The sequence below is a fragment of the Ammodytes marinus genome (genome assembly GCF_949987685.1).
Source record: "Ammodytes marinus genome assembly, chromosome: 7".
NCBI lineage: Eukaryota > Metazoa > Chordata > Actinopteri > Uranoscopiformes > Ammodytidae > Ammodytes > Ammodytes marinus.
In genome coordinates, this window is record NC_137211.1 from 6,161,026 (window position 1) to 6,186,570 (window position 25,545).

At 41.7% G+C, this 25,545-nt stretch overlaps 1 protein-coding gene across 1 annotated transcript in view; it reads left to right on the forward strand.

Annotated features, from left to right (window-relative positions):
• hspg2 (heparan sulfate proteoglycan 2) overlaps positions 1-25,545 on the forward strand; it is a 98,704-nt gene that overhangs the window by 45,184 nt on the left and 27,975 nt on the right. Inside the window, exons 13-44 of the mRNA XM_080030923.1 lie at positions 139-296; positions 436-576; positions 687-850; positions 1,440-1,619; positions 1,865-2,061; positions 2,540-2,687; positions 3,179-3,306; positions 3,448-3,534; positions 3,819-3,877; positions 4,236-4,300; positions 4,500-4,640; positions 4,865-5,038; positions 5,737-5,916; positions 6,027-6,145; positions 6,253-6,364; positions 7,071-7,184; positions 7,369-7,496; positions 7,761-7,847; positions 12,402-12,531; positions 12,659-12,799; positions 13,902-14,093; positions 17,828-17,920; positions 18,010-18,102; positions 18,555-18,785; positions 19,096-19,209; positions 19,493-19,620; positions 19,945-20,031; positions 20,234-20,292; positions 20,947-21,111; positions 21,993-22,103; positions 22,751-22,851; positions 23,364-23,559. Of these exons, the coding sequence (XP_079887049.1) occupies positions 139-296; positions 436-576; positions 687-850; positions 1,440-1,619; positions 1,865-2,061; positions 2,540-2,687; positions 3,179-3,306; positions 3,448-3,534; positions 3,819-3,877; positions 4,236-4,300; positions 4,500-4,640; positions 4,865-5,038; positions 5,737-5,916; positions 6,027-6,145; positions 6,253-6,364; positions 7,071-7,184; positions 7,369-7,496; positions 7,761-7,847; positions 12,402-12,531; positions 12,659-12,799; positions 13,902-14,093; positions 17,828-17,920; positions 18,010-18,102; positions 18,555-18,785; positions 19,096-19,209; positions 19,493-19,620; positions 19,945-20,031; positions 20,234-20,292; positions 20,947-21,111; positions 21,993-22,103; positions 22,751-22,851; positions 23,364-23,559 (4,223 nt within the window). The remainder of the gene's footprint in view (positions 1-138; positions 297-435; positions 577-686; positions 851-1,439; positions 1,620-1,864; positions 2,062-2,539; positions 2,688-3,178; positions 3,307-3,447; positions 3,535-3,818; positions 3,878-4,235; positions 4,301-4,499; positions 4,641-4,864; positions 5,039-5,736; positions 5,917-6,026; positions 6,146-6,252; positions 6,365-7,070; positions 7,185-7,368; positions 7,497-7,760; positions 7,848-12,401; positions 12,532-12,658; positions 12,800-13,901; positions 14,094-17,827; positions 17,921-18,009; positions 18,103-18,554; positions 18,786-19,095; positions 19,210-19,492; positions 19,621-19,944; positions 20,032-20,233; positions 20,293-20,946; positions 21,112-21,992; positions 22,104-22,750; positions 22,852-23,363; positions 23,560-25,545) is intronic.

Consider the following 25,545-nt stretch of genomic DNA (forward strand, 5'->3'; position numbering starts at 1 on the left):
TTCATTCGCACTACATTGTACATACAAACTTACTATGCTGCAGGCTGTTATTTCTGCAGGCTGCTACAGTAGACTCTGCACTTAGCTCTTTTTTAACTGTTAAAGTCATCATTTTCACTGTATTTCTGTGCTGTCCAGGATCTCCATGACTAGCGAAAATGGCCGCGGCACCCTGACCATCCGTGACGTGAAGGAAGCCGATCAGGGGGCGTACACCTGTGAGGCCATCAACGCTAAAGGCCTGGTGTTTGGTATCCCTGACGGAGTGCTAACCCTCACATCCACTCCAAATCCAGGTACTGATGCCTCACGTTTACTGTGGGTTCATCATAAGAAAAGACTGCGGTTTTTACAACTAACTATACATGAATTCTAGTTCCGGGCGAGAGTATAAATGGTATTTTTTCCCCTAAGCCTTTCCTTTGTTCTGTGTAGGCAACTGTCCCGATGGTCACTTCAGTGTGGAGGGCCGCTGTGTGTCCTGCTTCTGCGCCGGGTTGGCCAAGAACTGCAAGGGCACCGGCCGCTACCGCGACACCATCAGCCTGCGTTTCAACCAGGAGGAAGACTTCAAAGGCAAGGCAGCCATTGAAACTAAAAGAGAAGCTAATACACTGTGGACTGGATACATTAAAAAGCTTTTTGAGACCTCACATTTAGAGCTTAAGTCTATTTTATTTCTCCAGGAGTGAATGTGACCTTTCCCTCGCGGCCGGGCACCCCCCCTCTCTCCTCCACTCAGCTCCTCATTAACCCAGAGATGGAAGAGTTTCAGCTGGTCGACCTGTCGCGCCGTTTCCTCAACCTTGACTCTTTCTGGACCCTGCCTCGCCAGTTCCTAGGCAACAAGGTGACAAAGAGTAGATTTATTTACAATAACATTGTTTTTTTTTTTCAAGCACCTGTCAATCTCAAGGATGTTTGTATCTATGTTGCTTCCATAACTTGTCTGCATTCATACAAGCGTAAATAAAACGTCCACAATGTACATTTAGGTGTTCATTTCACTAATGCATTGTCTGTTTGTCTCTGTGTATTTCTCCTATACAACCATCTTTAACAGCCATTATCTCAACATTAGTTTTTTTTCAATACTCTGAGCCAAAAAACTCTACACTTCTAAATCACTTATATATGTTGTTACATATTAGCAACATTTTCCATTATCAATCTTAACACTATTCTGAAGGTTATATAGGATCTGTTGATATTTAGTTAATTGTCTGATTTATGATACTTCTTCTTCTTTAAAATATGACAAAATTGCATTTTTAAGACCTGTACATAGTATTTGTTTGTTTGTTGTAAAAAAAATAAAACCTATATCCAAAATATGTTGAACAAAATTAAATCCAACATCCAGATTTGAGTTTTTTTGAGAGATGCAAATGTACGCAGAATTAGTTAGATAAGTAACCATTTCTTTGTATTGTTTCCAGATCGACTCCTATGGAGGCTCTCTGAAGTACAAGGTGCGGTACACTCTGGCCCGCGGTCTGTCTGAGGTGGTGGAGAAGCCCGACGTGATGCTGCTCGGAAACGGACGCAGACTCGTGTACCGCAGAGGCGGCACCACCCCGGCTAAATCTGTCAACCAGAAGGAGATCAAATTCACTGAAGTAGGTCAAAGCTGGTCAAGAAAATAAATATTCTATTAATAACAAGGGCAGAATCTACAAAACAAGAAATGTTTTAACTTTTTTTTTGTTTTTTACAAATTCAAATATGAAGAATATAAACACAATTATGACTACATTTGACTTTTAGTATGAAATCGTATATTCAACACCTATCAAACAAAACAACATGAATTTAAAGTTATTGGATATACACACAATAAACCTACCTGTTGTTGTTGTTATAGGATAACTGGCAGCACTCTAACGGCCGCCCTGTGACTCGTGAAGACCTGATGATGACCTTGGCCAACCTGACCAGCATCAGCGTCCGCACCATCTATGACAACCACATGGTCAGCGTGGCTCTCAGTGACATCGTCATGCATACCAGCACCGTGGAGTTCAGCATCCTGGGCCATGCTAAGGACGTCGAAGAGTGCAGGTAAAGAAAGAAAAAAAACATACAGTATAGTAAAGATTCTAGCATGATAATGTGGGGTTATATGATTAGGTAGGATATCCTTACAAGCTGATCTGACAATCGAAGCAACATTTTTGGATGTCCTTGTGCAAACATTGAATGGCTGTTTTCCAAGCATCTTCTTTAAAGAATAAAAAACGTACTGAAATGTATTATGAGGGGCGGCTGCGTGGCCTTACCACATCGCCACAGGTTCAATTTCTGCCAATGATCTCTTTTTTTCTCATGTTATTCCCCCCTCTATCTACTTGTGTTTTTTTTTCAGTATCTCCACTGTAAACAATCACCTAAAAATAGAAAATGTATTTTGGCTGTGCTCTAGTCAGCTGTTTGCAATTTGCAATGTGTTGTCATTTCACTAGTGACAGTTGTGTTAATCAAAACAGTTGGATTAAAAAAGGCCCGACTGGATGACACTCACCATGTGTATCTTTCCCAGATGTCCTCCTGGATACTCGGGCCTGTCCTGTGAGACGTGTTCCTCTGGTTTTGAACGTGTCCCGGGCGGCTCCTATCTTGGTACCTGCGCTGGCTGTAACTGTAATGGACATGCCAGCGCCTGTGATACAATCAGCGGACACTGTCTGGTAATAGCAAATTCCATTTTTTATTTTTTAAGTATGGCTGTCAGTCACCTATGATTGGCTTACCATGTTTTGAACAAATATATAAAATGATAAAGAAAGATACAGTATATTGTGTTAATGGGGGTAAGACTCGATAACTCCAAGCTTCTTCCTAACCCTTTTTCAAACGGGTCTAGTATGTTTTATGTTTTTATGTTTAAATGAGCTTTTGATTGATTCATTTATACTTTTTTTTCATATTATTTCTTTTTTGTTATTATTTTTTCTTTATTTTATTTTTTTTTAAATAAATATTTCATTCATTCATTCAGCCATTATAATTTAGAGGTACAACAAAGTAAGGTGGTATTGTATTGGATCTTCTCAATAAATCCTACAATAAGAAGTGTAATAAAATGATTTCCCAAAATGTCAAACTATCCATTTAAATCTATTTTGAGTGGCGTGCATAATGCAGTATGATAATGCCCAGTGTGTTCTCCTTGCCACAGAGCTGCCAGCACAACACAGAGGGCGCTCAGTGTGACAAGTGTCGCCCGGGTTACTTTGGTGACCCGAGCAGAGGTCGCCCCGACGACTGCAAGCCCTGCCCCTGCCCTTACTATGAGACCTCACGCCGGTAAGGTTATACAGCCCACACACACACACACACACACACACACACACCACACACAAGACATCATTGGTGAATCGAGCACTATTTTATTCTTTTTACTTCTTATATATTGACCCACCCTTTCCAATGTTTAACCGATTGTAGGTTTTCTGACACCTGCTTCCTGGATACTGACCAACAGCCGACATGTGACGCCTGCAGGCCCGGCTACACAGGACGACGCTGTGAAAAGTGAGGAAACTGATATCTTTACCTGTGCCTTTTTAAAAATGACAGGTCAATTAGTTTTGTAATGGCAAGTACAGTAATAGGGTTTTAAGGAAACTCTATTAATCTTTAATGACTGGCGGTAATGAAAAATGTCTTCTCAATACCATATGATTATGATAGATGTTAAAAACACAACCAACTACACTCGGATACGCCTTTGACAAATGAAGATTGATCGAGCGATAACAAATGTTTCTGTTAAGTAGCTCAATCGTATATCTCTCCTCGCCTTGTTTTTATTTCAGGTGTGCTGCTGGTTACCAGGGCAACCCTCTTCTGCCTAATGGAAAATGTGTTCCCACCCGTGAGTATAATAAAGTCAAAAAAATTTGCCGACATTTTTGAAATTCTCCCCACAAGGCATGAAATCAACTGAAACCATCCTTGGATTGCTTTACCTGTTGTACACTTCGGTCGTCCAGCGATATGACTGGGAGAGGTCTTAACCCTTTGTAATGATTACAGACGGGTTCTTTTTTCTCATGCCGGTGTTACAGTAGAATGTAGTATGTGTTCATTGCTCAGGTATGCAGAATGGCTGGTGCACTTTATTCCCCCATATGTCATCCACTTTCCACTTCTCTCTCCCTCTCTCTCTCTCTCTCTCTCTCTCTCTCTCTCTCTCTCTCTCTCTCTCTCTCTCTCTCCCTCTCTCTCTGCAGAAAGCTCCTCCAAGTGCGATAACCGAGGATCTATCACGTCCAACAGCAGACCGTGCAGCTGCAAGGTATATAACGCACTAGTCACAGACAAAACTATGTGCTATGTGAAAAACATTATTTATGATAGTGAAATCTGTTGCTAATTTGTGGTTTTGTGAGGGAGACGCGTCACACTGTTTTATTTTTATCATATTTTTAAATGAGCTTGACAGGCCAAATTGATGACATATGTTTTTTTTTTCTTCTTCTGTGTTGCACGTGCAGAACAGCGTGGCGGGCGCTCTGTGCAACGAGTGTAAGCCCGGCTTCTTCCACTTATCGGAGACCCACCCCGAGGGCTGTCTGCGTTGTTTCTGCATGGGCGTCACCAAGCAGTGTGCCAGCTCCACTTGGAATAGAGACCAGGTGAGGGTTGCCAAGCTAACGAACGCTAGAAGGAGGAGGGGGTTGATAACTCTTTTTTTTTTGGCTATCAAAGTTTGACTCAAGAGTGCTGTATCAGCAAATCCTTCCGAGATCTAATGTGCAAAAACAGTCGATGCCTTTTTGCTGTCAAATCTCCCTTCGTATCTCATTCAGAGCCTATTGTTTGTTTGTTTGTGTGTGTGTGTGTGTCTGTCTCTCCTAAGGTGCGAGGCGGGGTGAACGGGCAGCTCTTCACGCTCTCCAACAGCGCCAACACTAGAACTATCTCTGAAGGCATCTCCCAGAAGGGCTCCTCTGAAGTTGTCTACCGCGGCTTCTCCAGCGTCTCCAGAGATATCTACTACTGGGTCTTGCCCGAGAGCTTCCGAGGCGATAAGGTGAGACAGAGAGAAAGACAACAAAGGAAGAGAGCAGACGAGAGAGAGAGAGAGAGAGAGAGAGAGAGAGAGAGAGAGAGAGAGAAGAAAAAAAAGTGAGATTTCTCTGCCCCCCTTTTCCTGTCTCACTCCCAGTCAAGCCTCAACATGTTTGTCAAAATGAAAAGGCTGCACTCATCCACACAGCCATCCTCCCTTTGAACACATCTGCCTCCAGTCCTATGAATAGTTCATATCATTATTATTAAAGACTCACCTTCCTCGTCTCTTAAGCCTTCCTCTCTAGATGAGAATGTTTGATCCCAGCAGTTTCCACTAGTACTTACTAGCTACTATTATTTTAATGATATCTTAAAAGTTTTCTTTTAATGTTACCTTTTCCCTGTGATTTTATGACGTCTTTGTGTCTGTTGTTTTACCCTTTTTAAATTGTACAGCACATCGGTCATGCAGCTTTAAATGGGCTATATAAATAAACTTGACATGACTTGACCCTTTGGCTTGGATTCACAGTTCAGCCCAGCATGGTTGTCTTGTGACTCCCCCCCCCCAACACACACACACACATACACATACACACACACACACACACAGTACACACACACACACACATTCCCAGTATCATAAGGATGAAATACCTTTCCACTATCCAGCTTTGTTGAGATGAATTTTTTCTCTTTCCGCCATATTGCCACCAGGTGACAGCTTATGGCGGGGAGCTGAGCTACACCGTGCGCTTCGAAGGGCTGCCGCGCTCGCTGGTGATCGACGGCCAGCCGGACGTGGTTCTCCAGGGCAATGGCATCTTCCTGGAACACTACCCCAGGAACAAGCCTGTCTCACGGGTCCCACAAACAGTCACCGTGACCTTCAGAGAGGCGTGTTTCATTGTTTATGGGGGGAGCATACTTTGCCTAAATCTGAACCCTTCACACAATGTTACCAGACTAACTTTTGTCTTTTCTACATTCTCCAATCCCTCTTATAGTCGTCATGGCGTCGCGCAGATGGGCAGCCTTGCACTCGCGAGCACCTGCTGATGGCCTTGTCTGACGTTACTGTCTTCATGATCAGGGCAACATACGCAGACAACATTGCAGAGAGCAGGTACGGTGCTATTCTGTCACTACTACTAAAACTCATTCACAAACATTTAAATGAATCCAAAAAGGTTGTGTGGATAATTGTGTGATTTCTGTGTGTGTTTTAAATAGTATCTCAGACATCAAGATGGACATTGCTGTTCCTCAACCCACCGGTAAAGAACGTGCTCTGGAGGTGGAAGAGTGCGCCTGCCCTCAGGGATACAGAGGGCCCTCTTGCCAGGTATGCATTTAATTTTTTTTTTGTTTAGTTTGATTTTAGGAAAGAAAATCGTAATTAAAGGTCCACTTAATGATGATATATGATTCCGCACTGCCTTTAAACTTTGTTTTCTATGACCCATATTATCATGAGATCTATATTTATTCTATTTATTAAAATGTACGTTTATATCTGTTGTACTAAATATTTAATTTTGCCTGGGGTACGCAAAAATGTGAAAGGAAATCTGCCCTTACTAGCTTTTTTGGAGCAGTCTTCATCGGCAGCTTAAGTCTGCTCAGTTGTCATAGAGACGACTTATTCATCATCACATTTCCTAAGTATGGAAGGAGCACAATTAACCCCGTCTCCATCCATGACATATAAAAAAAATAAAAAATTTGCCGATAAAGACTGATTTGGTTCAAGGTCAGAAAAAAGCAAGAAAATCTTTAGATTAAGATTTTTTGTTGTCATTGTCATTGTTGTCACACTACTATTTCCGAGGGAGAAAGATATAGACATAGATTACTTTGTTAAACTTAGTTTTAGTTTGAAAAGTGAAGACACAGATATGCCTAAGCTTGTTAAGAACAGCTAAGCAAAATCTCTTTTTCCATCACAGTCCTTAATTGCTGTCTGTCTCCCCGCTGCAGTGGAACAAAGACATATTCCTCTTTGTCTTCACTCGTCTCTTACCCGAGGTGTTTTTTCCATGTCGTTGCAGGAGTGTGAAGAAGGCTACACTCGGACCGGCTCCGGCCTTTACCTGGGCACATGTGAGAGGTGTGACTGCAACGGTCACGCCACTGGCTGTGATACGGAGACAGGCAGGTGTCTGGTAGGTTTTCTTTTTTGTTGCCACTCTTCTTTCTTTTGTAACCTGCTTTGATCTCTGCAGTGGAATGCGCTAATGGTTTCTTGGCAAATCCCGACATGTGGAAACACACTGTCGCTCGCACGTACATACTGCATTATACAACTGTTCCATGGATCTCACCTTTTTATTTTTTCCTGACCAAAAGCAATGTCTCCACAACACTGCCGGGCCAAGGTGTGAGCGCTGTCAGACTGGCTATTATGGAAACCCTGCAACGGGCGGCCCTCAGGCCTGCCAAGCCTGCCCCTGTCCTGGAACGGCCTCCCACAACCAGTAAGTACATGTCTTTAAGTCTTTTCAACTTGAGTTAATTCAGATTCATTCACATCATTGTTAATGTTGTGTAGAAGCTAAATCAAACTCTGTTTATATTGCACTTTTCATACACAAAGAGATCACAGAAAAGTGCTTTACATAAAAACAACAGCCATATCAATAAAAAGTGCACACACCCCACATTATATACTCTAAATATGTATATGATTACTGCCACAAACGTCATTCTCATGGTTAGTGTGTGACCCTGTTTTTACACAGATTCTCCCCGACTTGTCATCTGGATTCCGACGGTCAGCCGACCTGTGACAGCTGTCCCCCTGGATACACTGGCAGACGCTGTGAAAGGTACGCCCCCCTCCCCATTCTCCTTATCTTTCCTCTGTTTCCTTTTCCACTCTGTCTTCCTCTTACGGCCCTCTGGACACTGCTCAGTGTGTGTGTGTGGGATATCCGGGTGGGCGGGCAGCAAGGTTAGCAGGAATCTGGCAATGGCACAAAGTGTTTTCATTCACAGTAAAAAGGGCTATAAGCATGTGTGTGGTTCGCATCCCTCTTGTTTTTGCCTCACCAGTTGTGATTGAGTGGTGTCATTTGAGGGATGGGGGATGCAAAATCGGTGCCACCCATTCTGATGAACCTGGGAAGTTTTGTATTTTGTCTTTGCTTTTCCAGATCTGCTTTTGGATATTGTTTTCTAGGATTTATTCATTTACAAAAATTTATGGTTATTTCTGCTGTGGTAGACAATTGTATCTTTGTTATGCTATTGGGGCCTTTGGTGGTAAAGAGAATGTTATTACTCAGATTGTAGTTTTTTTTTTGGAAAATATATTTTGCCAAAAGAGAAATGACAGTGTTTCTGTGTCCTGAGGAAACCTTAAGTTAAGCTGTCTTTAGATATTTTGCTTTCTTCTTTCCCTTCCTTTACCTCCAAAAATACTTCTCAGAGGTTGCTTTCTGCTTCAGCTTTGCGCTTTTGCTGGTTGCAAAATGTTTAAGGTGTTGGTTGTTTATGTGTGTGTCTGTCTGTAGTAGACCAAATGTATTTTTTGGGGTTACTACGACATAAATGTAGCATTTATGAGGACTCCCTTCTGGCTGAAAAATCTTTGCCGCTCCGAAAGGCAAAGATGATGAGGTGACTTGGGATGTAAGAGGCAACTTGTAAATAAACCATTTATTATTTGAACGTATCTGCCTGCTGCATCATACCTGATTCTGCTGTTTTGACATTAAGAGAAGAGATGCCATCTGCAGACAGTTGTGGGGACCTCTTCATAGACAGCCTTCTACCCTTGGCGTGTGGAGCCGAAGCAGTATTCAATTTCAGCCTGGAGAAAGAGATAGTGGTGTATGGCAGTGGAGATGATGACGATGACCATAGCGCCGACGACCAATGGCCAACTCTAGAAACAATCGTTATCCCTGAAAAGGCTTCCATCACGGTCCACCACCGCACTACCCGCTCCACTACCTTATCTGGGGTGGCCATTGTCTCAGTCGCCCCCAACAGATCAATACCCAGGCTCCCGCCACGCTTCACACCCAGCCCAGAGAGCAGACACACCAGCTTCCAGCGCCTCCTCCGAATTCACCTGAACACGTTTAACCAGCGACTGAGCATGCTAGAGAAAAACACGCTCGATATGAAGCAGAGCCTTCGCGGTATGGAGGACCAGCAGAGTCAACTCAACTCCCAGCTAAAGGAGCTCATCGCTATCAGGCCAAATGTGGAGAAGGTCATAAAGGTTACAGAGATGGAGAAAAGCTACACGGACATGGAGGACCGTCTGAGCAGATTGGAAGGACGGCTGGAGATCCTGATAGACGGCTTCACTGCTTTGGCTCAGGAGATGAACAAGATCAAACGCACACGACACACTTCCCGTTCACCTCAAGAAAAGAGGGCTGCACCTATGCTCACTACAGTCCTACCACTCCCTTTATACTCAACACCTCAGCCCACAGTCAGACTTATAGCTACTGAAACGCCATTTAAAAGTAGAGCGATGGTGCCCAAAAGCATACCCACCCCAGGACTTCCCCCGAACAAACAAGGGAGAAACCACAAAGCATCAACTGTCGCACCAGTGAAAAAGACCACACAATTAAAGCCAGTCACTAGGTCACCCAAAAGACAATCCTCAACAAAGTCAACCATCAAGTTGAAGAGCACGCTGAGTAAACCTAGGGCTTCTTTAAAAGCTAAATCACAAACTACGGCGAAGCCAGAGACAAAAAGGCCAGGAGGTCGGCGGTCCGTTGTGACGGCTAAACCTGTTTCACAGCCGAGCAAAACCAAAGCAAAGCAAGTTAAAAAAGAGCACACAGCAATCACGAAATTTCAACTGGAGCCTCCGTCTCACAAATCAAAGCCTGACCGCGCCAATAAGAAGGAATCTGCATTACCTATCAAAAACAGCGGACGTAACAAGGCGTTTAGATCAGACGCACCGGTTCCAAAGAAGGTTGAGGAGGGTGGAAAGTCGTCACAAGGCAATACGAAGAAATCGTCAACGCCGCAGAAGGCTAACTCGAACCAAAAGGAGAAAAATACTGAGCGCAACTCATACAAGGTGGTCTCTCACAAAACTAAGAATTCTGCAAAGAACACCTCTACCACCACAAAGCCCACCAAGATTACACGTGCAAAGAAGTCTTACACAACATCCAAAGGGAAATCAGCTCCCACTAAAACCAAGTCGACTAAAAAACCAAAGCAGAAAAAGAGGAAAAACTCTGGTAATTCTGGTGTTTTGGACCTACTGAAACTCTTAAATGGGGGTTACAAGTCTCCAAAGCAGAAAAATAGTCAAGACGGTTCTCTTCACGTTGTCTTGGGAAGGCTGGCCATTCCTATTAAAATCATCCCTGACGACTGGGAATAAACTGTTACGTTTTATTATTATATTTTTTTTATTTTCATTGTTTATATCTGTAGGCTTGGATCCTGATATTTATACTGTCTGTTACTGCTATTACGTCAATGGAACTTTATGAAGGGATTGATTTTATGACTCTGTGTACTTTCCAGATCTTTAATGTGTTATTGTGATTTTGATACAATTGGCTATTAAGTTGTATTTTATTATTGCACAAAATCCCTCTATGAAGAGATAGCTTAGCATTAGAACCTCCTTATGTACATATACATTTGTCCATTGTGTTATAAGCGGACTACCTCAAGTTTAAAAAGCATCATCCCCACCCCTTTTTTTTGACCATTTTTATTTACTCTCTGATTTTAAGACAGGTTGTTTGCAGTTCATGCCGGTGCTGAAACCTGAATGTTTTGAATCCCCAAGCCTTATCATGTTCTATTTTGATTTGATTGCCTTAAAAAGAAAAGTTAATAGGTTAAAGAACATATGCATATTTTATAAATATGAATGTTGGAAGAGAAAAACAGCATACGTCTTTTGTAATGGCAGTATTTTATCTGTTGTTCCAACACCTTTGTTCAGACTGTGGCATTGCCATGAAAGTTGTCATATTCATTATGGTCCTAAGCAGGTGAATCAAAAGAATGTTGCCGGATGTTTCACCTAGCACCTAATTAGCTAAAGTTAGTATGTTAACACGCTAAACTAATATGGCAAATACCTTTTTAAAAAAAACTGGATTCATCTTTTCCAGACCATGGATATCTTTAGTTAGTTTCATGTCAATCTAGCCAGAAGTTGTCCATACCAAAGCATTTCCCCCAATATTTCAATTAGCAGCACCAAGGTTTGTTGTATCACTGAACAACTATCACATCGTCAGCATACGTAGAGATGTGAGGAATCTCCCAGTTTTCAAGATAATTTCTATGTCATTCTTATGAAAAATACACGTTTCTAATGTTCTTGTGTAATTGTTTGATTTGTTCAGTTCAGTATTAATCTAATGTGAGTCATGTTGTGTTTTTTTTATCAAGAGCTGTTTGTCTTTTCTTAATAGCCTTTAATTTTGGACCTTTTTTATAGCTTTTTCACATGACTACGTATATTTATTTTGATGTATTTTCTATTCTAATTAATGCAAATTTTTAAATCTATAAAACAACACTGACTGGAAGGACTGAGTTAACTACATCTTAGAAAATACTGTACATATTAGGAGCTGGTTTGAATACGATTCCCCAAAGCAAGTTTTTAGCAGGGAAGTCCTCTTGTTTGCTGTTGACCTGCGGACCTACCAGAGGATAGGTGAGGTAAGACTGAAAGCAGCTGTCCTCAGGTTAGATCTGTGGTTAGACTAGCCTTTGCTCTGGTGGCAGCGGCGATGTTTGCTTGGATTGAAGGTGAATTGCTTTGCTTTTGTAGCAACATTTGAAATATATTCCCTCTGTAGCAGCTTGCTGTCTTCTTCTGCAACTTATTATATCAACTATCCTTGCCTCTTTTTTTCCTGAAACGGTTCTTTTTTTGTGATTCTCTAAATGTTCATGTTTCTGTTCCGGTGCAGAGGTGTTCTTGAATTTCAGCTGTACCACACTCATATGAGAGATGGAATCAACATCTGAGACATGTTGAATTGTATTCTTTTTTGCAGCGGCTATGCTTCATCCATCTCCAATGCAAGCAATATTTCATAATTTTGACTATCTTTGTTTTCTGGGAAAACTGTTTGTATTCAATGTATCAGCAGGGTGTCTGTGGTTTTTAGATACTTTTTAATATTAGACTATTGCTTTTGTATGAATGTTACTTGTTTGCACCTTGTCTGAATGACTCAGCCCTTTGTCTGTCGTGAAGGTCTGGCTTGGGCCAGGAAGACTCCTAGGCATGATACATCTAATATATCTTATCATGCAGACTTTCCAGTTTCCTGCCTCATTGGGCTTTGGGTTCAAATGTATATCCCCTTTGCTGGAAAATAGTGACTTAAACCCATTGTTTTATTTTATTATTTCAGATGTGCCCAAGGATACACTGGCAACCCGCAGCTTGGACAGACATGTACTGTTGGCGGCAATGGAGTTAACTGTTATAACTGTGACCAAAGAGGAATGGAAAACTGCAATGGTGGTGTGTGCCGCTGCAAGGTAACCAACCAAAGACACTTTTTCCAATTATTTTCTAGTCGTTGTTTCCTTTTGTATCCTCCTTCCCCCTTCTAAGGCAGACTACAATGGACTGCCTTGTATGTCATTTCCCGAATTGTGTTTTCAGATGAACGTTGAAGGCCCGTCTTGCGCCAACTGTAAGCCCGGACACTTCCATCTTGGTCAGGAAAACAAAGATGGCTGCCTATCCTGTTTCTGTATGGGCGTCACTCAGCAGTGCTCCAGCTCTAACTACTTCAGAGACATGGTAAGGCCTTTGAATGCTACAAGACACAGTGACAGAACATTTAAAACCTCTGTCCACCCAAACCAAATGTAAGTTAAAAAAGCTAAACGCAGTAGCAGAAATCATATTAGAAAGGGATTTAAATGTAACATATTATGCTCATTTTCAGATTCAAAATTTGGGCTTCTCCTAGAAACTGTTTACACAATGTACTGTCCAAAAAAAAACGTTATATTTCTCACATGCCATAGCTGAATCTCTTCTTTTCAGCCTCTGTCTGAAATGCTCTGTTTTAGCACCTATCTCTTTAAGCCCCGCCTTCAAAAAGCCCAGTCTGCTCTAATTGGCAAGACCCATGAATGGACACAAGCACCACCCGTGAGCTCAATATGGTGGACTGCTGGTTAGATTCAGGGGATAACTGGGGATGTTGGGTTAAGTTGGTATGGGGGGGCGTGGCTTTTCCTGTTATGATGTCATAACATCCACTAAAGTTCTGGAATACAGGTTTTTTAGAAAGTTGGAAGTTGAGAAAAGGTCTGTAGTCTGTGAACACACCTGCGACACATATTAATGTTGAAAACTGAGACAGTGCTTTTTGCATAATAGGTGACCTTTAAACATGTACCTTAGAGATAAAAATATGTGTGTGGTCTAAATTCACCCTCTTAAGTGGTTCCAAGCCAGTGAGATTACATTCATAAGTGGTGTTTGGTCAGAGAATGACTGACTGATCTCCCCATGTAGGCAATTATTTCTGTGCACCCACGCTGTCCTGTTAAGTGAATAGCTGCAGGGAAAAACTCTTTGACTTTCAGCATTTCGCCTGACCTAACAGGGTTTGAAATGTGAAGTGTACAAGGTCACAAATAGACTTCACATTTAGGGTAAGCCTTACACGGGCATATCAAAAAATTATGGTTTGGGAGCAAAACAATAACAGACAAGTCAATCAACTGATAGTAGTATTAAGACATATTGAAACGTAAACCCCTCTTTTGCACCGGTGCTGACTTCTTAAATGACTTGCAACACAAGAATCACACGCACCTGCTTTTGCAAGTTTTTTCTACTATATCTTCTACTGGAGATTAATTGCCATGTTTAATGTGTGTTTTTTCAGGTGTCCACAGTCTTTTCTCCAGGGAACTTCCAGGGATTCGCTCTGGTGAACCGTCAACGCACCAACCGCATCGCCACTGGCTTCACGGTGGAGATCTCCACTGAAGGCACTCAGCTGTCCTACAGCAACTTTGACTACCTGGGACAGGAGCCTCATTACTGGCAGCTTCCCGAGGTCTACCAGGGAGACAAGGTCAGTAGCAAAGAGCACATGCAGCGGCTACATCAGCCAGAGCAAAACCATGGCCCCCTTTACATTGTATAGATGGGGTTGACCAAACACTCATCAGAAACTTGTAGACCACGCCGTCGCCTATTATATATTTCTGCCTCAATTTAGCTGCTTTGCCTTCCTTTTTCAAACCTCTTTTTTTCAAGCCGATTTCGCCTTCCGACTTCTTTTGTGTTCTTCAGACTGCTATGTTTAATTTCATCTCATTAAATCTGTGTCTTAAGTAGGGCTGTGCCAATAAAAATGATGCGGTAATTTATTGTGATTTTATTTTCATGATATCTTTATCGTATCATCAGATATTTAAAAAAAATAATATTCAAGTTAAGTTTAAACGGGTTGTGAACCACAGAGGGTAAAATGATGTGCACAGATTGAATGGCCCCAATGTTCACATACATAACATGGGTCTCCATTTGTCTTGTGTTTGTGCCCCTGAACTCTCTGTAGAAAGATTCTTTGTTTTCTCGCATGAAACGAGCAGAGCAGGTACAGTAATGCCAGTTATGGGCTGTCGTGTTGTGACTGAAGGTTTTGTTTTTAAGTGCAGTGCTGTGTGGCATGTTTGAGCAACTGTTGATGTGGCATTGTGTATCATGTCACACATTGTACTTTTTATGTGGTGCTTTGTCTTGCATTATGGATACACATAATTTTTAATGGTTTTAATAGTTTTCTTGATGTCTACTGAAATGTGTTTTGCAAGCATGGTGTATTACAGCATTGTATGTGTATGTGGCTGAAGGTGACCACCAGGCACCTAGATTTGACCTCTTACATACCATATTGCACACAGAAACCGCCTTCTGCTCCACATCACAGGATCCATGTAAATGGATTGATCATTAACGGTCCATTTAAGAGCTTCATACAGTTTAACTTTGCTCGAAGAACATCTACCATAACACTCCCCAAATACCGTCAGCTCAGTGATAAGGAAAGTGATCAAAGAGGCCTGCTTTTATCCACATCAATAGAGTGACTCGAACTTGCCAGAGGAGCGGCTAAGGAAGGATGCTTCCATCTGGAACTTAATGGCCTCTGAACATAAAGACAGCCACAGGTCCAAAAGAGCTAGCCAGGTATTTGGTATGAACTGCAAACGTAGCACTCGCACGTCTAATGAAAATAGTTGACGCACAGTATTTCTTATAGGGATAAAGCTAACACACTCCGAATTTTAGGACGTTAATGGAAATAAATACACTCACTGACGGTATATAGCTATGGCAGCATGAAGAATCCCCTTGATTTGATGAAGGGTCACAGTGTACAGTAGGAGCATGTTTTCAGACTGTGTGTGAACATTTGCACGAGTGTGGGTCTTGAAGAGGTCGGAGTTGGTATTCAAAGTCACAGGAAAATGTTTTCTACAGTACAAGACGTTGTTGTACTTTTGTGTTTTACCTGTACTTACCCGACCGTTTGGAGTGAGCCAGAGCCTTGTTTTGCGAAAAAGCACATCCAAGCATCGTTGACTAAAAAGCATGACTCGGCATGATTACCTCCTCACAACAACGATATGAACATTTTAAAACCCCAGTCTCCATCTATTTGACTGTTCCCATGGTTAAGTATCTTCTGTATCTCCGGTACCCCACTTCTTCAGCCTCCACAGGCAGATGTCAAAAAGCTGGACGATGAGATCTGGGCGCTTTTTGGTAACTTCTCCAATGGACGAGCCGGTCCCCCTCCATTCTTTCCCTCCAAATCCCTTTCTTCCTCTTCCTCTTCTCGAGTCCCTACCTCCTCATCCTCCTCCTCCTCTTCCTCTTCCTCCTCTTCCTCATCCTCTCGCTGGTCTTTGCGTAACCTGAGCCCCCCTGCTCGTCCGTCCGCTGTGTCCTCTTCAGTTAGGCCGACCAGGCCCCAAGTCTATTCCCCAGGCCAAGCTCCGCATCTGCAGGTACACTTTGTCAGAGGTTTTGCATTAAAGCCCCTGTTAAAAAAAAAATAATCCTTCTAATAATGTAATTTAATTGCATGAAAGTAAGCATCTGAAGTTTGATTTACCTTCCAGAAATTCCTTCTTATTACACAATACATATTTTGAACCAGTCACAGCAGTTCTCTGCCCGAACATTCTATAAATTCAATGAATGTTGCCATGCCCACACAGACCTGTCAAATGGCCTAGACAGTAATACATCAGTTTTTTTTTTACTCAGTTTTATTATATTTATGAACATTTATTTTCAATCAGATCTTTGTAAACGCTTATTGAGACACCTAACTTTGATATTAAATATTGATTTTTTTTTTACTATTTTAGAGCAGGTTTCCAGAGGCTTTAAGGTTTACAAGACTTTTTGTGTTTGTTTATTTGTCATATTGGTGACTTGTTGTATTTCTCTTTGGGATGTGGCCGTGATGTGGATCAACAGAGCAAGAACACAGTGAGCAAGACTAGCTCTTCTGGCGGCCGCAGCAAGGTAGACAGTGGCATGACCGACTGTGTGAACTTCATGTCTGGCCTTTGTCTTTGATAGTAAAGCTTTATAAAGTTAATTAACAACCAGCCGTCCTCAGTTTGTTTGTCCAGGGCAGTTAATGTTTAGTTCAGAAACTCATAAGAGCACCTAACAACAGATTAGTGTTCTATAGTGAAGTAATGCGGACAATATTTAGTTAACAAAGAGAAGATAATTCACACAGTTCCACTGCTTGACTGGGTGGTATTTACCATTGTTAAGCAAATAGCACCCACTCAGTGCTGTCACTGTAATTGTCCACTTGAGAGTGACATTGTTTCTACCACGCTCTGTCATTATGCTGTTGTCTGCTTTAACACAGCCTCTTACTGAGGCGCTTATAAGGCTTTCATTTTTCCCCCATTACAGACAGTGGAAGTTGATGTTTTTTAGCTGTCAGTAAACGCACAGTGTGACTTAAATGGATGCTATTATCCAACCATCAGCGGGAGCCTTCAATAACGCTCGCAGTAGAAAACATGTAATTGAAAGAGTAGTGTGTCACACGTTTGTCCCAAAATTCCTGTCGGGCGTTACTCTTCCGCATGCTTGTACTGCTTGTACTGCTTCTCTTGTCTGCTTGTGAATTCTGCCTCTCTCGCTCTCGCTCTCTCTCTCTCTCTCTCTCTCTCTCTCTCTCTCTCTCTCCATCTCGGGCTTATTTTTTCTCATGCTTTCTCCTTCCTCCTCTGCCTCTCAGTACGCTCTGGTCTACAAAGGTTTCAGCTTGCAGCAGGATGACTTGCTCTACTGGCAGCTCCCAGATCAGTTCACAGGGGATAAGGTAACTGTGTAAACATCGGGCTGGCGTCCCCCACTGACCTTTGTGGTCACAAAAATAATACAACACCTTTAGTATCCACCAGCCAGCCTCCCTACTGCCCTTCATCCCATCATCCCCTCACATGTCCATGATTAACCATTCTCAAAGTGTCCTCTTGACCCTTGAGTACATTGTTCTAGTTGTTCTACCTGTCTTGTGCCACGTTACCATGACAAATGTAAGTTTTAATGCACATAATCCACCACACACAATCCATCTGTTGCTTACAACAAGAAACAGACACCACAAATATCCCCTACTACTGTGTGTTTCCTTTCATAAAGTTTGCTCCCTCACATTCTTGTAAAGGCACACTTTGCACCGCCCCAAGGAGCCATCTGGCATCGATTTTTCAGCATTGTAAATGACCTAAAGCCTATCCCCTGGTAACCTTGTTTTAGGTTGGGTCATACGGCGGTAAGCTCAAATATAGCATCTCCTACGTGGCCGGACCAAGAGGAACACTGCTCGACGATGGTGACGTCCAGATTATTGTGAGTATTCCCTAATGCTCATTCACTATCATCTTCCATGGTTTTATGCATGTGTAGCATTGACTCACCTGTCATCTTTGTTCCTGCAGGGTAACGACATCACTCTGGTGGCCCGTCAGACGTGGCAGAGGAGGCAGCAGGGAGGCAGAGAGACACACCAGTTTGAGGTTGTCTTTAGAGAGGTGAGTGGATCATAATAACCTTGTTAATACAGTCAACAGAAAGTCTGTTTGAAATGACCCGTGACTGAATCCAGCCGCTGGTTTCTTACGTTCCTCCAGAAACGCAAGGAAAAGTTGTATCTTCTTGCAGGAAATATTAAAGGAATGATTACATTATGAATTATTATTTATCAAAAATAAAGTCACACATTTATTTCTAATAAGAATATAAACATTAACTTTATTTGTATACCACCATTGCTTCAGTGCTACAATAAAGAAATGACATGCAGGCATTGCAACAAGAGTGCTTTACATTGAAATATAAAGCGAATTAACATAAAAACATGGATGAAATACCAGAAAAGAAAAGAAAATGAAAAATAAAGCACACAATATATATAAAAATATATAATCTAATTAAAAACACTTCTTTTTGCACAAGAAAACAATTCTTTAAATTTTTTTTGCAGGAAAACTGGCGTCGCCCTGACGGCATGCCGGCCACCCGAGAGCACCTGATGATGGTTCTGGCTGATCTGGATGACATCCTGATCCGAGCCTCCTACTCCACTGAGATGAGATCCTCCAGCATCTTTGACGTCAACATGGAAGTGGCCGTGCCCAACTACAGCGGCTTGGCCCAGGCCTTAGAGGTGGAGCAGTGCCGCTGCCCACCCGGGTACCAGGGACTCTCCTGCCAGGTGATTTGAGTTTTATTGACTGTGTGTGCTTCGTTTAAAGTAGCTATGAGGAAATTTAAAATATTTCTGAAACAGTCAAATTTTTTCCTCTGATGATCATGAATTGCATGTTGCAGCAAACGAGACCATCAGTGCAAAGAACGCTGTTTTCTATAGTTTTTCTTAATGCCTTTGTCCGGGTACACTCACCCAGGAACAACAGCTGGCGTCGTAAAAACACTACCACTTTTGTCCAAAGGCCACAAGTAGCCACTTTAAAATATCGATTGTTGTATCATTGTCTAAATCACATAATGTCTCATGTGTTAAGGACTGTGGACCTGGATACACACGCACTGGAGGAGGCTTATACCTGGGCCACTGTGAGCTCTGTGAATGCAACGGCCACTCTGACTCCTGCCACCCTGAGACTGGCATCTGCACGGTATAAAGCATTTTATTAGACTGACATTGGTGTTGTTTTTCGCTAGACTTTAATGCCTTGATGAGATGGGTAGATGCTTTTTATTTGTTTTATTTAACCATTAATTAACCAGGTTAAGTCCTTTTGAGATTAAGAATGTATTTCTCAAAGGAGAACTGGTCAAGACAGGCAGAGGCAACTGTTTAACATTTCCAGACAACAGAAAGGACTAAATAAATAACAGTAATCAGACATACAAAAATATTTAAGATGTCTAAACAGGAGCATTCATTTCTCCTTCCAGAGCTGCCTGCATAACACCCAGGGTGAGCTGTGTGAGCAGTGTGCTCCCGGCTTCTTCGGTGACCCCACTGTTGGCACTCCGGAGGACTGCCAGCCCTGCGCCTGCCCTCACACTGACCCAGACAACCAGTGAGTACTGGCACGGACACCAAGACCTCACATACCCCCCTCTATATATAGCTCAAGACAACTCTGTGGCCGGCTCACTTGCTCTTGTTCACAGCAAATTGGACTGTTTATTTCAGTTGCAATATTAACCTGTTTCCTGCAAACATGATATATTGCATATTCACTTTCCCACTGAAATCAACTTGATTTTGTGTCCTCACTTTTTTCCTAAATCAAGATCTTGTTGCCCAGTTTTAGTAAAAACGCTGTAGCCTGGGTTGATGTTAAACCTCATCTCTGCTTTGCCGCTTAGCTAATTGTCTGTGTGTGTACCTCTTGTAACAGGTTCTCCCCCACCTGTGAGAGCCTTGGCAATGGAGGCTACCAGTGCACAGCCTGTCAGCCCGGCTACACTGGACAGTACTGTGAGCGGTAAGAGAACTTAACTTGCTCTTTTGGTGTCGGATGAAACAGCTACTTCATTTATTTCCGGGAGATCGTTTTTAATAAATTGCCCTGACTACTAATTGGTACAAGAATTAAAATCAAAACTGGATGTGCATAAAACATTGTCATTGACTTTACTGTGTTTCAAAGTCTTGTTTCTGTGTCTGTTTTTTTATACCTCCATCAGTTGTGCTCCTGGATATGTTGGTAACCCACAGCAGAGGGAGAAGTGTCATCCATACGATGGTAAGGCTAAATTTCACTACAGTAGAAATATCAGCAGAAACTGCATTACGTCACTGCACCAAGCCTATAAATAATCCATGGAATAACCCCTCCAAAAACCACAACTTGTACTATTACACTTTGGTATTTATGTGGGTTAACAAACAAAATATAATGTGTGGATACCGTAAGTCACCTTGTAGAGGTAGTGGTAATCTGGTATTGATTGCTAGTAACTTTTGGATGTATCCATGTGAGCTGTTCCTCCACATATGGGTGTAATCAAACTCCTAATCTAACTTTAGGTGAGAAAGTGAATACACATATTTTCCCTATAATTATATTTGTCTAGCTTAGTGCCTGAGCTCACTTGATGAAATACCAATCTGACTGTTGCAAAAACAAAACAGGGTAACAAGGCCGACAGTCGGACACAGACACAGTAATGACAAGGACACAAATAGTCTCGTGTGTGGAGTCCACACGTACACGGGTATTTTCGTAAGCGTATCTTTTTTCTGTGCGATTTGGCCTTTAGTCCACACGCAAACACTGCTTACCAAAATAAAACAGGAGACAAAAGAAAACACAAGAAAAGAACACAGGGACATTGACAGGTCGAGACAAGAGCAGTCCTGATGTTGTTGTTTGTTGTGACTCGTGCCCTTTATGCAGCTGCAGCCTCCCTGGTGGTGAAGGTCTATCCAGAGAAGGTGCTGGCATCCCCGGGTGGCCCTGTCACTCTGCGCTGTCAGGTGACCGGCTCTCCTCCACACTATTTCCACTGGTCACGGGAGGACGGGCGACACATTTCCGGCAGCGTTGACAGGCGCAGACAAGGTACGGCCAATGACTGTATTTAATGGAACACTCTATAGCACACATGACCACAACCAGTGTGGGATGGATTGATATGATCAAATCGGGTAGATCCCACCAAAAAATGCTACTAAAGTATGTTTTATGGACCTTTTCTACTGTTTTGATATGTATTTTTTTAGTTCAGATTTAAAGGTGCACTATGTAACTTTGGCCGTGCCAGAGAAGTGAACATTTTCTAATTTACATTCTCTGACTGAATAAACAAACAAACAAACTTTCCTAAATGCTAAGAATTAAATGGAAAGAAAATATGTTTTGTAAACTAACTGACGGCTCTTAAAATGTAAACAAATCTCCCTCCCTTGAAACTGCACAGTGCAGCTTTAACTTAACCGAATACACAGATTGCATATTGTTGATATACTGTACATGAAGGATGACATGTCATGTGATAATATGACACCTTGTGTGTGTGTGTGTGTGTGTGTGTGTGTGTGTGTGTGTGTGTGTGTGTGTGTGTGTGTGTGTGTGTGTGTGTGTGTGTGTGTGTGTGTGTGTGTGTGTGTGTGTGTGTGTGTGTGTGTGTGTGTGTGTGTGTGCTCAGTGTCCTCCATCATTGGCAGTCGCCATATTTGGAGGAGAAGGTGTTGTGTGTACCCATAATATCAGCTGTTTGACTGGCATTGGCCACGTTTCAGAGTTGTGTCGGAGAAAACTTTGCATCTATGACATTTGTGTCCTTATGTATATTATTATTAATTGTGGGCGCAAATAAAGTACTAAAAGTGTGTGTGTGTGTGTGTGTGTGTGTGTGTGTGTGTGTGTGTGTGTGTGTGTGTGTGTGTGTGTGTGTGTGTGTGTGTGTGTGTGTGTGTGTGTGTGTGTGTGTGTGTGTGCAGGAGCAGAGCTGTACTTCCCTAACGTCCAGCCAACTGATGCCGGCGTCTACGTGTGTACCTGCCGAGACCAGCGCAGCAGCAACAGGAGCCGTGCTGAGATTGTTGTCACAAGTGTGTATTGTCTCACTGCCATATAAAGAACATATCATTTTCCCTCATTCAGCTGATTACAGCACACTAGAAAGAAACCATCCATGGTGCAACACATGTGTTTTTGTTTACCCAATGATTATGTAAGAACTCATTCTTCAGTTTAGTTTTACTGGTGTGTGGAGCATTCTTGCTATTTGGACTTGAGGTACTTGGTATTTCTGAAGGTGCTGGAATAAAATATTCACAACTGAGCTGTAAAAAGAAGGAAAAAGTCTGATGAATCAGACCTGTCCCTTAGTATTAATTTGGTTATTTAAGCTTTTATAGTGTCTTTGAAAAAGTTATTTGCCGACACTGACTTTCGTAATTGCTTTCATCTGAGGTTGAGCAGGCTTGGTTTTGATCTGGAGTTTCATTTTTAAATATACGCAGAGTTGCTACAGTTAAACAGCTCTACATTTATATTCCATGTATATGTGTGTACCTTCATTAAAAGTAACTGAAAGTACAAACAAGCTCTACTGGTGTTATGAAACCATAAAAACTGAATAGAATTTTAGATTTTTTTCGTGATGAACAGTTTGCTTTAATTTTGTAATGTGCACAATTCTAACTGGGCTTTTTAATAATCAGTATATTGTAACTGTCTCCCTGCAATTCACCAGGTGTCGTAACCAAACCCATTGAGGTGACGGTGGAGGAGCCCAAAGCCCAGACTATCAGGGTGGGCTCTACTGTCAGCTTCATCTGTACTGCAAAGAGCAAGGTAACACTGACTAATGCTTGTTCATTTAAATATAATACTTTGACATTTTGGGAAATGTGCCTAGAGTCAGAGGAGAATATACCACTTTCATATCTTTATTTTTTAGATTTGAAGCTTGAGCCAGCTGCTGACTAGCTTAGCTAGCATTAAGGGTGGAAACAGGGGGAAGTCTTTATGCCGCTTTGCTAGTTTCATATTTGGCAAACGTACTGGAGAGTGGAATTGATCTTCTAATCTTATTCTGAGCATGAAAGTGAATGTCCCCAAATGCAAGCTTATTATTGCTTGAATATTTCAATTAAGAAATGTTCTCTTACTATTATCTAATTTAAGGGGAATTCCATAGAGAATTATGTCTAATGGAAAATACATGTTGGTATTGTTGCTTGTGTTGCCATGATGCTGTAAGCTAAGAAAACACAACAAGGATATGATATCACATGCTTCTTGTGATTTATGTGTGTGTTTATCTGCTCTCTCCCCTCCCCCCTCCCCCCTCCCCCCTTCCACAGTCCCCAGCCTACACCCTGGTCTGGACCCGATTGGGTAACGGCAAGCTGCCCAACCGGGCCATGGACTTCAACGGCATCCTGACCATTCAGAACGTGCAGTCGGAGGACGCGGGAGTCTACGTCTGCACGGGCTCCAACATGTTTGCCATGGACGAGGGCAATGCCGTCCTGGGCCTCTACGTGCCACACGTGCCAGGTTCGTGATCCTAGGCAGCGCATTCCATTTACCCATCACCCCCCCTGCTACTACCCCTACCAGCTCTGGCTCCTGTAGTCCCCTCTCCCACCCCCCACAAACCTCTAAACTTGAATCCCCCGCTCCAGCTTGCTTGCAGTGGTGCATGCGTCCCTGTTTTGCTGCATTTTTCTCATCGTGCATTAGCATAATACGCTTGCATTCCTAACTCCCCAAATGCTTCTGCGCTTTGCTCTCAGATACCAGCACATAAGTTATGTCTTACTATCACACTGCCAATCCAGCTTCTCTCACCGCCTATTTTTTTTTAACCCGCTTGTATGTCTCTGATCAGTGTTTTTTTCCTTGGCTTTATATGAAGAAATACAGCTTGTGGGTTTGGTTAGAACTTAAAGGGAAGCTTACAAAATGTTCACAGATAACCTTTAGGACTTTGCAACGCTAAGCAGTTTTACGTTTAAGGCGAGACAATGCAGGTGAATAGGGTAACGTTTTTAAAACTTTGCCAGTTGATTACTTTTTCCAATTTTTTTTTTTTTTATACTTTATTGTAGGATCATATAGTATTCTGATGAGTTATTTTTACATTTACATCATCCTACAAACAATTTTTTTTTTTTATGTACTTTTTTTTCAGAAATATTTGCCAATATATATCTAAGTATGCATTAATTTGCATATCTTTAAAAACTAAAATCTAGATGTTAGATGAAGCAAAAGTTAAAATCTTTATTCCATTTTCATTTTTTACAACATAAAAATGCCTTTTCTGCATGTTTTTAAGAACAACATGTATCTTAAAGTATGAAATAAAAGTATGATTCTTTTTTGATGGAAGCAAAATTGTAAAAAAAAATCTCAACATTTACCAAAGCTTGCCGTGTCTCGCCTTACCTAATGGACACTCAAAGACATGCCCCGTCCACTACACTAAGGCCAAATGAGCTCCACTTTGGATCAGTGATTAATGGGTTATACTTTCCGCCAAACACTCTATTGAAGCTATACTGCGGATTTTTTTTTCTTTCCTCTTGTTTTTTTATTTGGGTTAAATGACTTGGTGGTGGTCGCTGGTTTTCTACTGTTAGCGGTCTCACTAGCAGGGTGCTGGGGCTGGTGTCTTTAAAACTTTGGGCTCCCGGGGGCCCCTCCCACGCCTATAGAGCTGCAGTGTTTTCATGATGAGGTTGGAATGTGGATGCCGCCATTGGTGCTTTTGTGACTCTGCGACTGACATTCAAAGAGGACTTCAGTGTATCTGGAGGAGAGGAGAATTAGGGAGAATCCCATTTTGTATTGTGTCCACTTTTACAGTACTCCCCTCACTGAAATTACTGTCTGCTGTGTTACTCTACTTTCTAAACATGAATGTCAATTACAAAAAAAAAAATTGGTGCTATTAGCCATTCAGTTGGTTAACCCTGTGGTTGAATTCACTTTCTAAAACGTCCTGTTATACTGCTGTACTATCACTCCTTCATTCCTCTAGTCGTTCCTATTTGTATAGCTTTATAATTGTCAGATTTAGGTGCAAAGATTTTCGAGATCTGACTTGAAAAATGCTAATTTTGTCAATAATCATCTACAATTGTATATTACGGTATTTTATTATTTACATCATTCCAATGTTGTTGGCACATTTTCTTTTTTTTTTGATTTAATGAAATATGTTATCAATGAAATTAAATATATCAGAAATGTTGTTCAAATTTTATTTTCACTTTGGTATTTTTCTTTTTTTTCTTCAATGGAATTGGTCATGTGAATGCAATACAGTTGCATAATATGTGTTTACATTTAGGCAATTGCATTTTTTTTTTTTGAAAGAAAATATTTTTTAAATATATCTTAGAACAGCATACACCTCGACAATCACAGGTCACATTTTAAATCACTGTTTATTCAGATTCAACGGCTATATTACTGCAAATATACCCAGAGGTGCTTTCTGTAAAGAATTGACTCGTACTCATTTATATTGAAAGA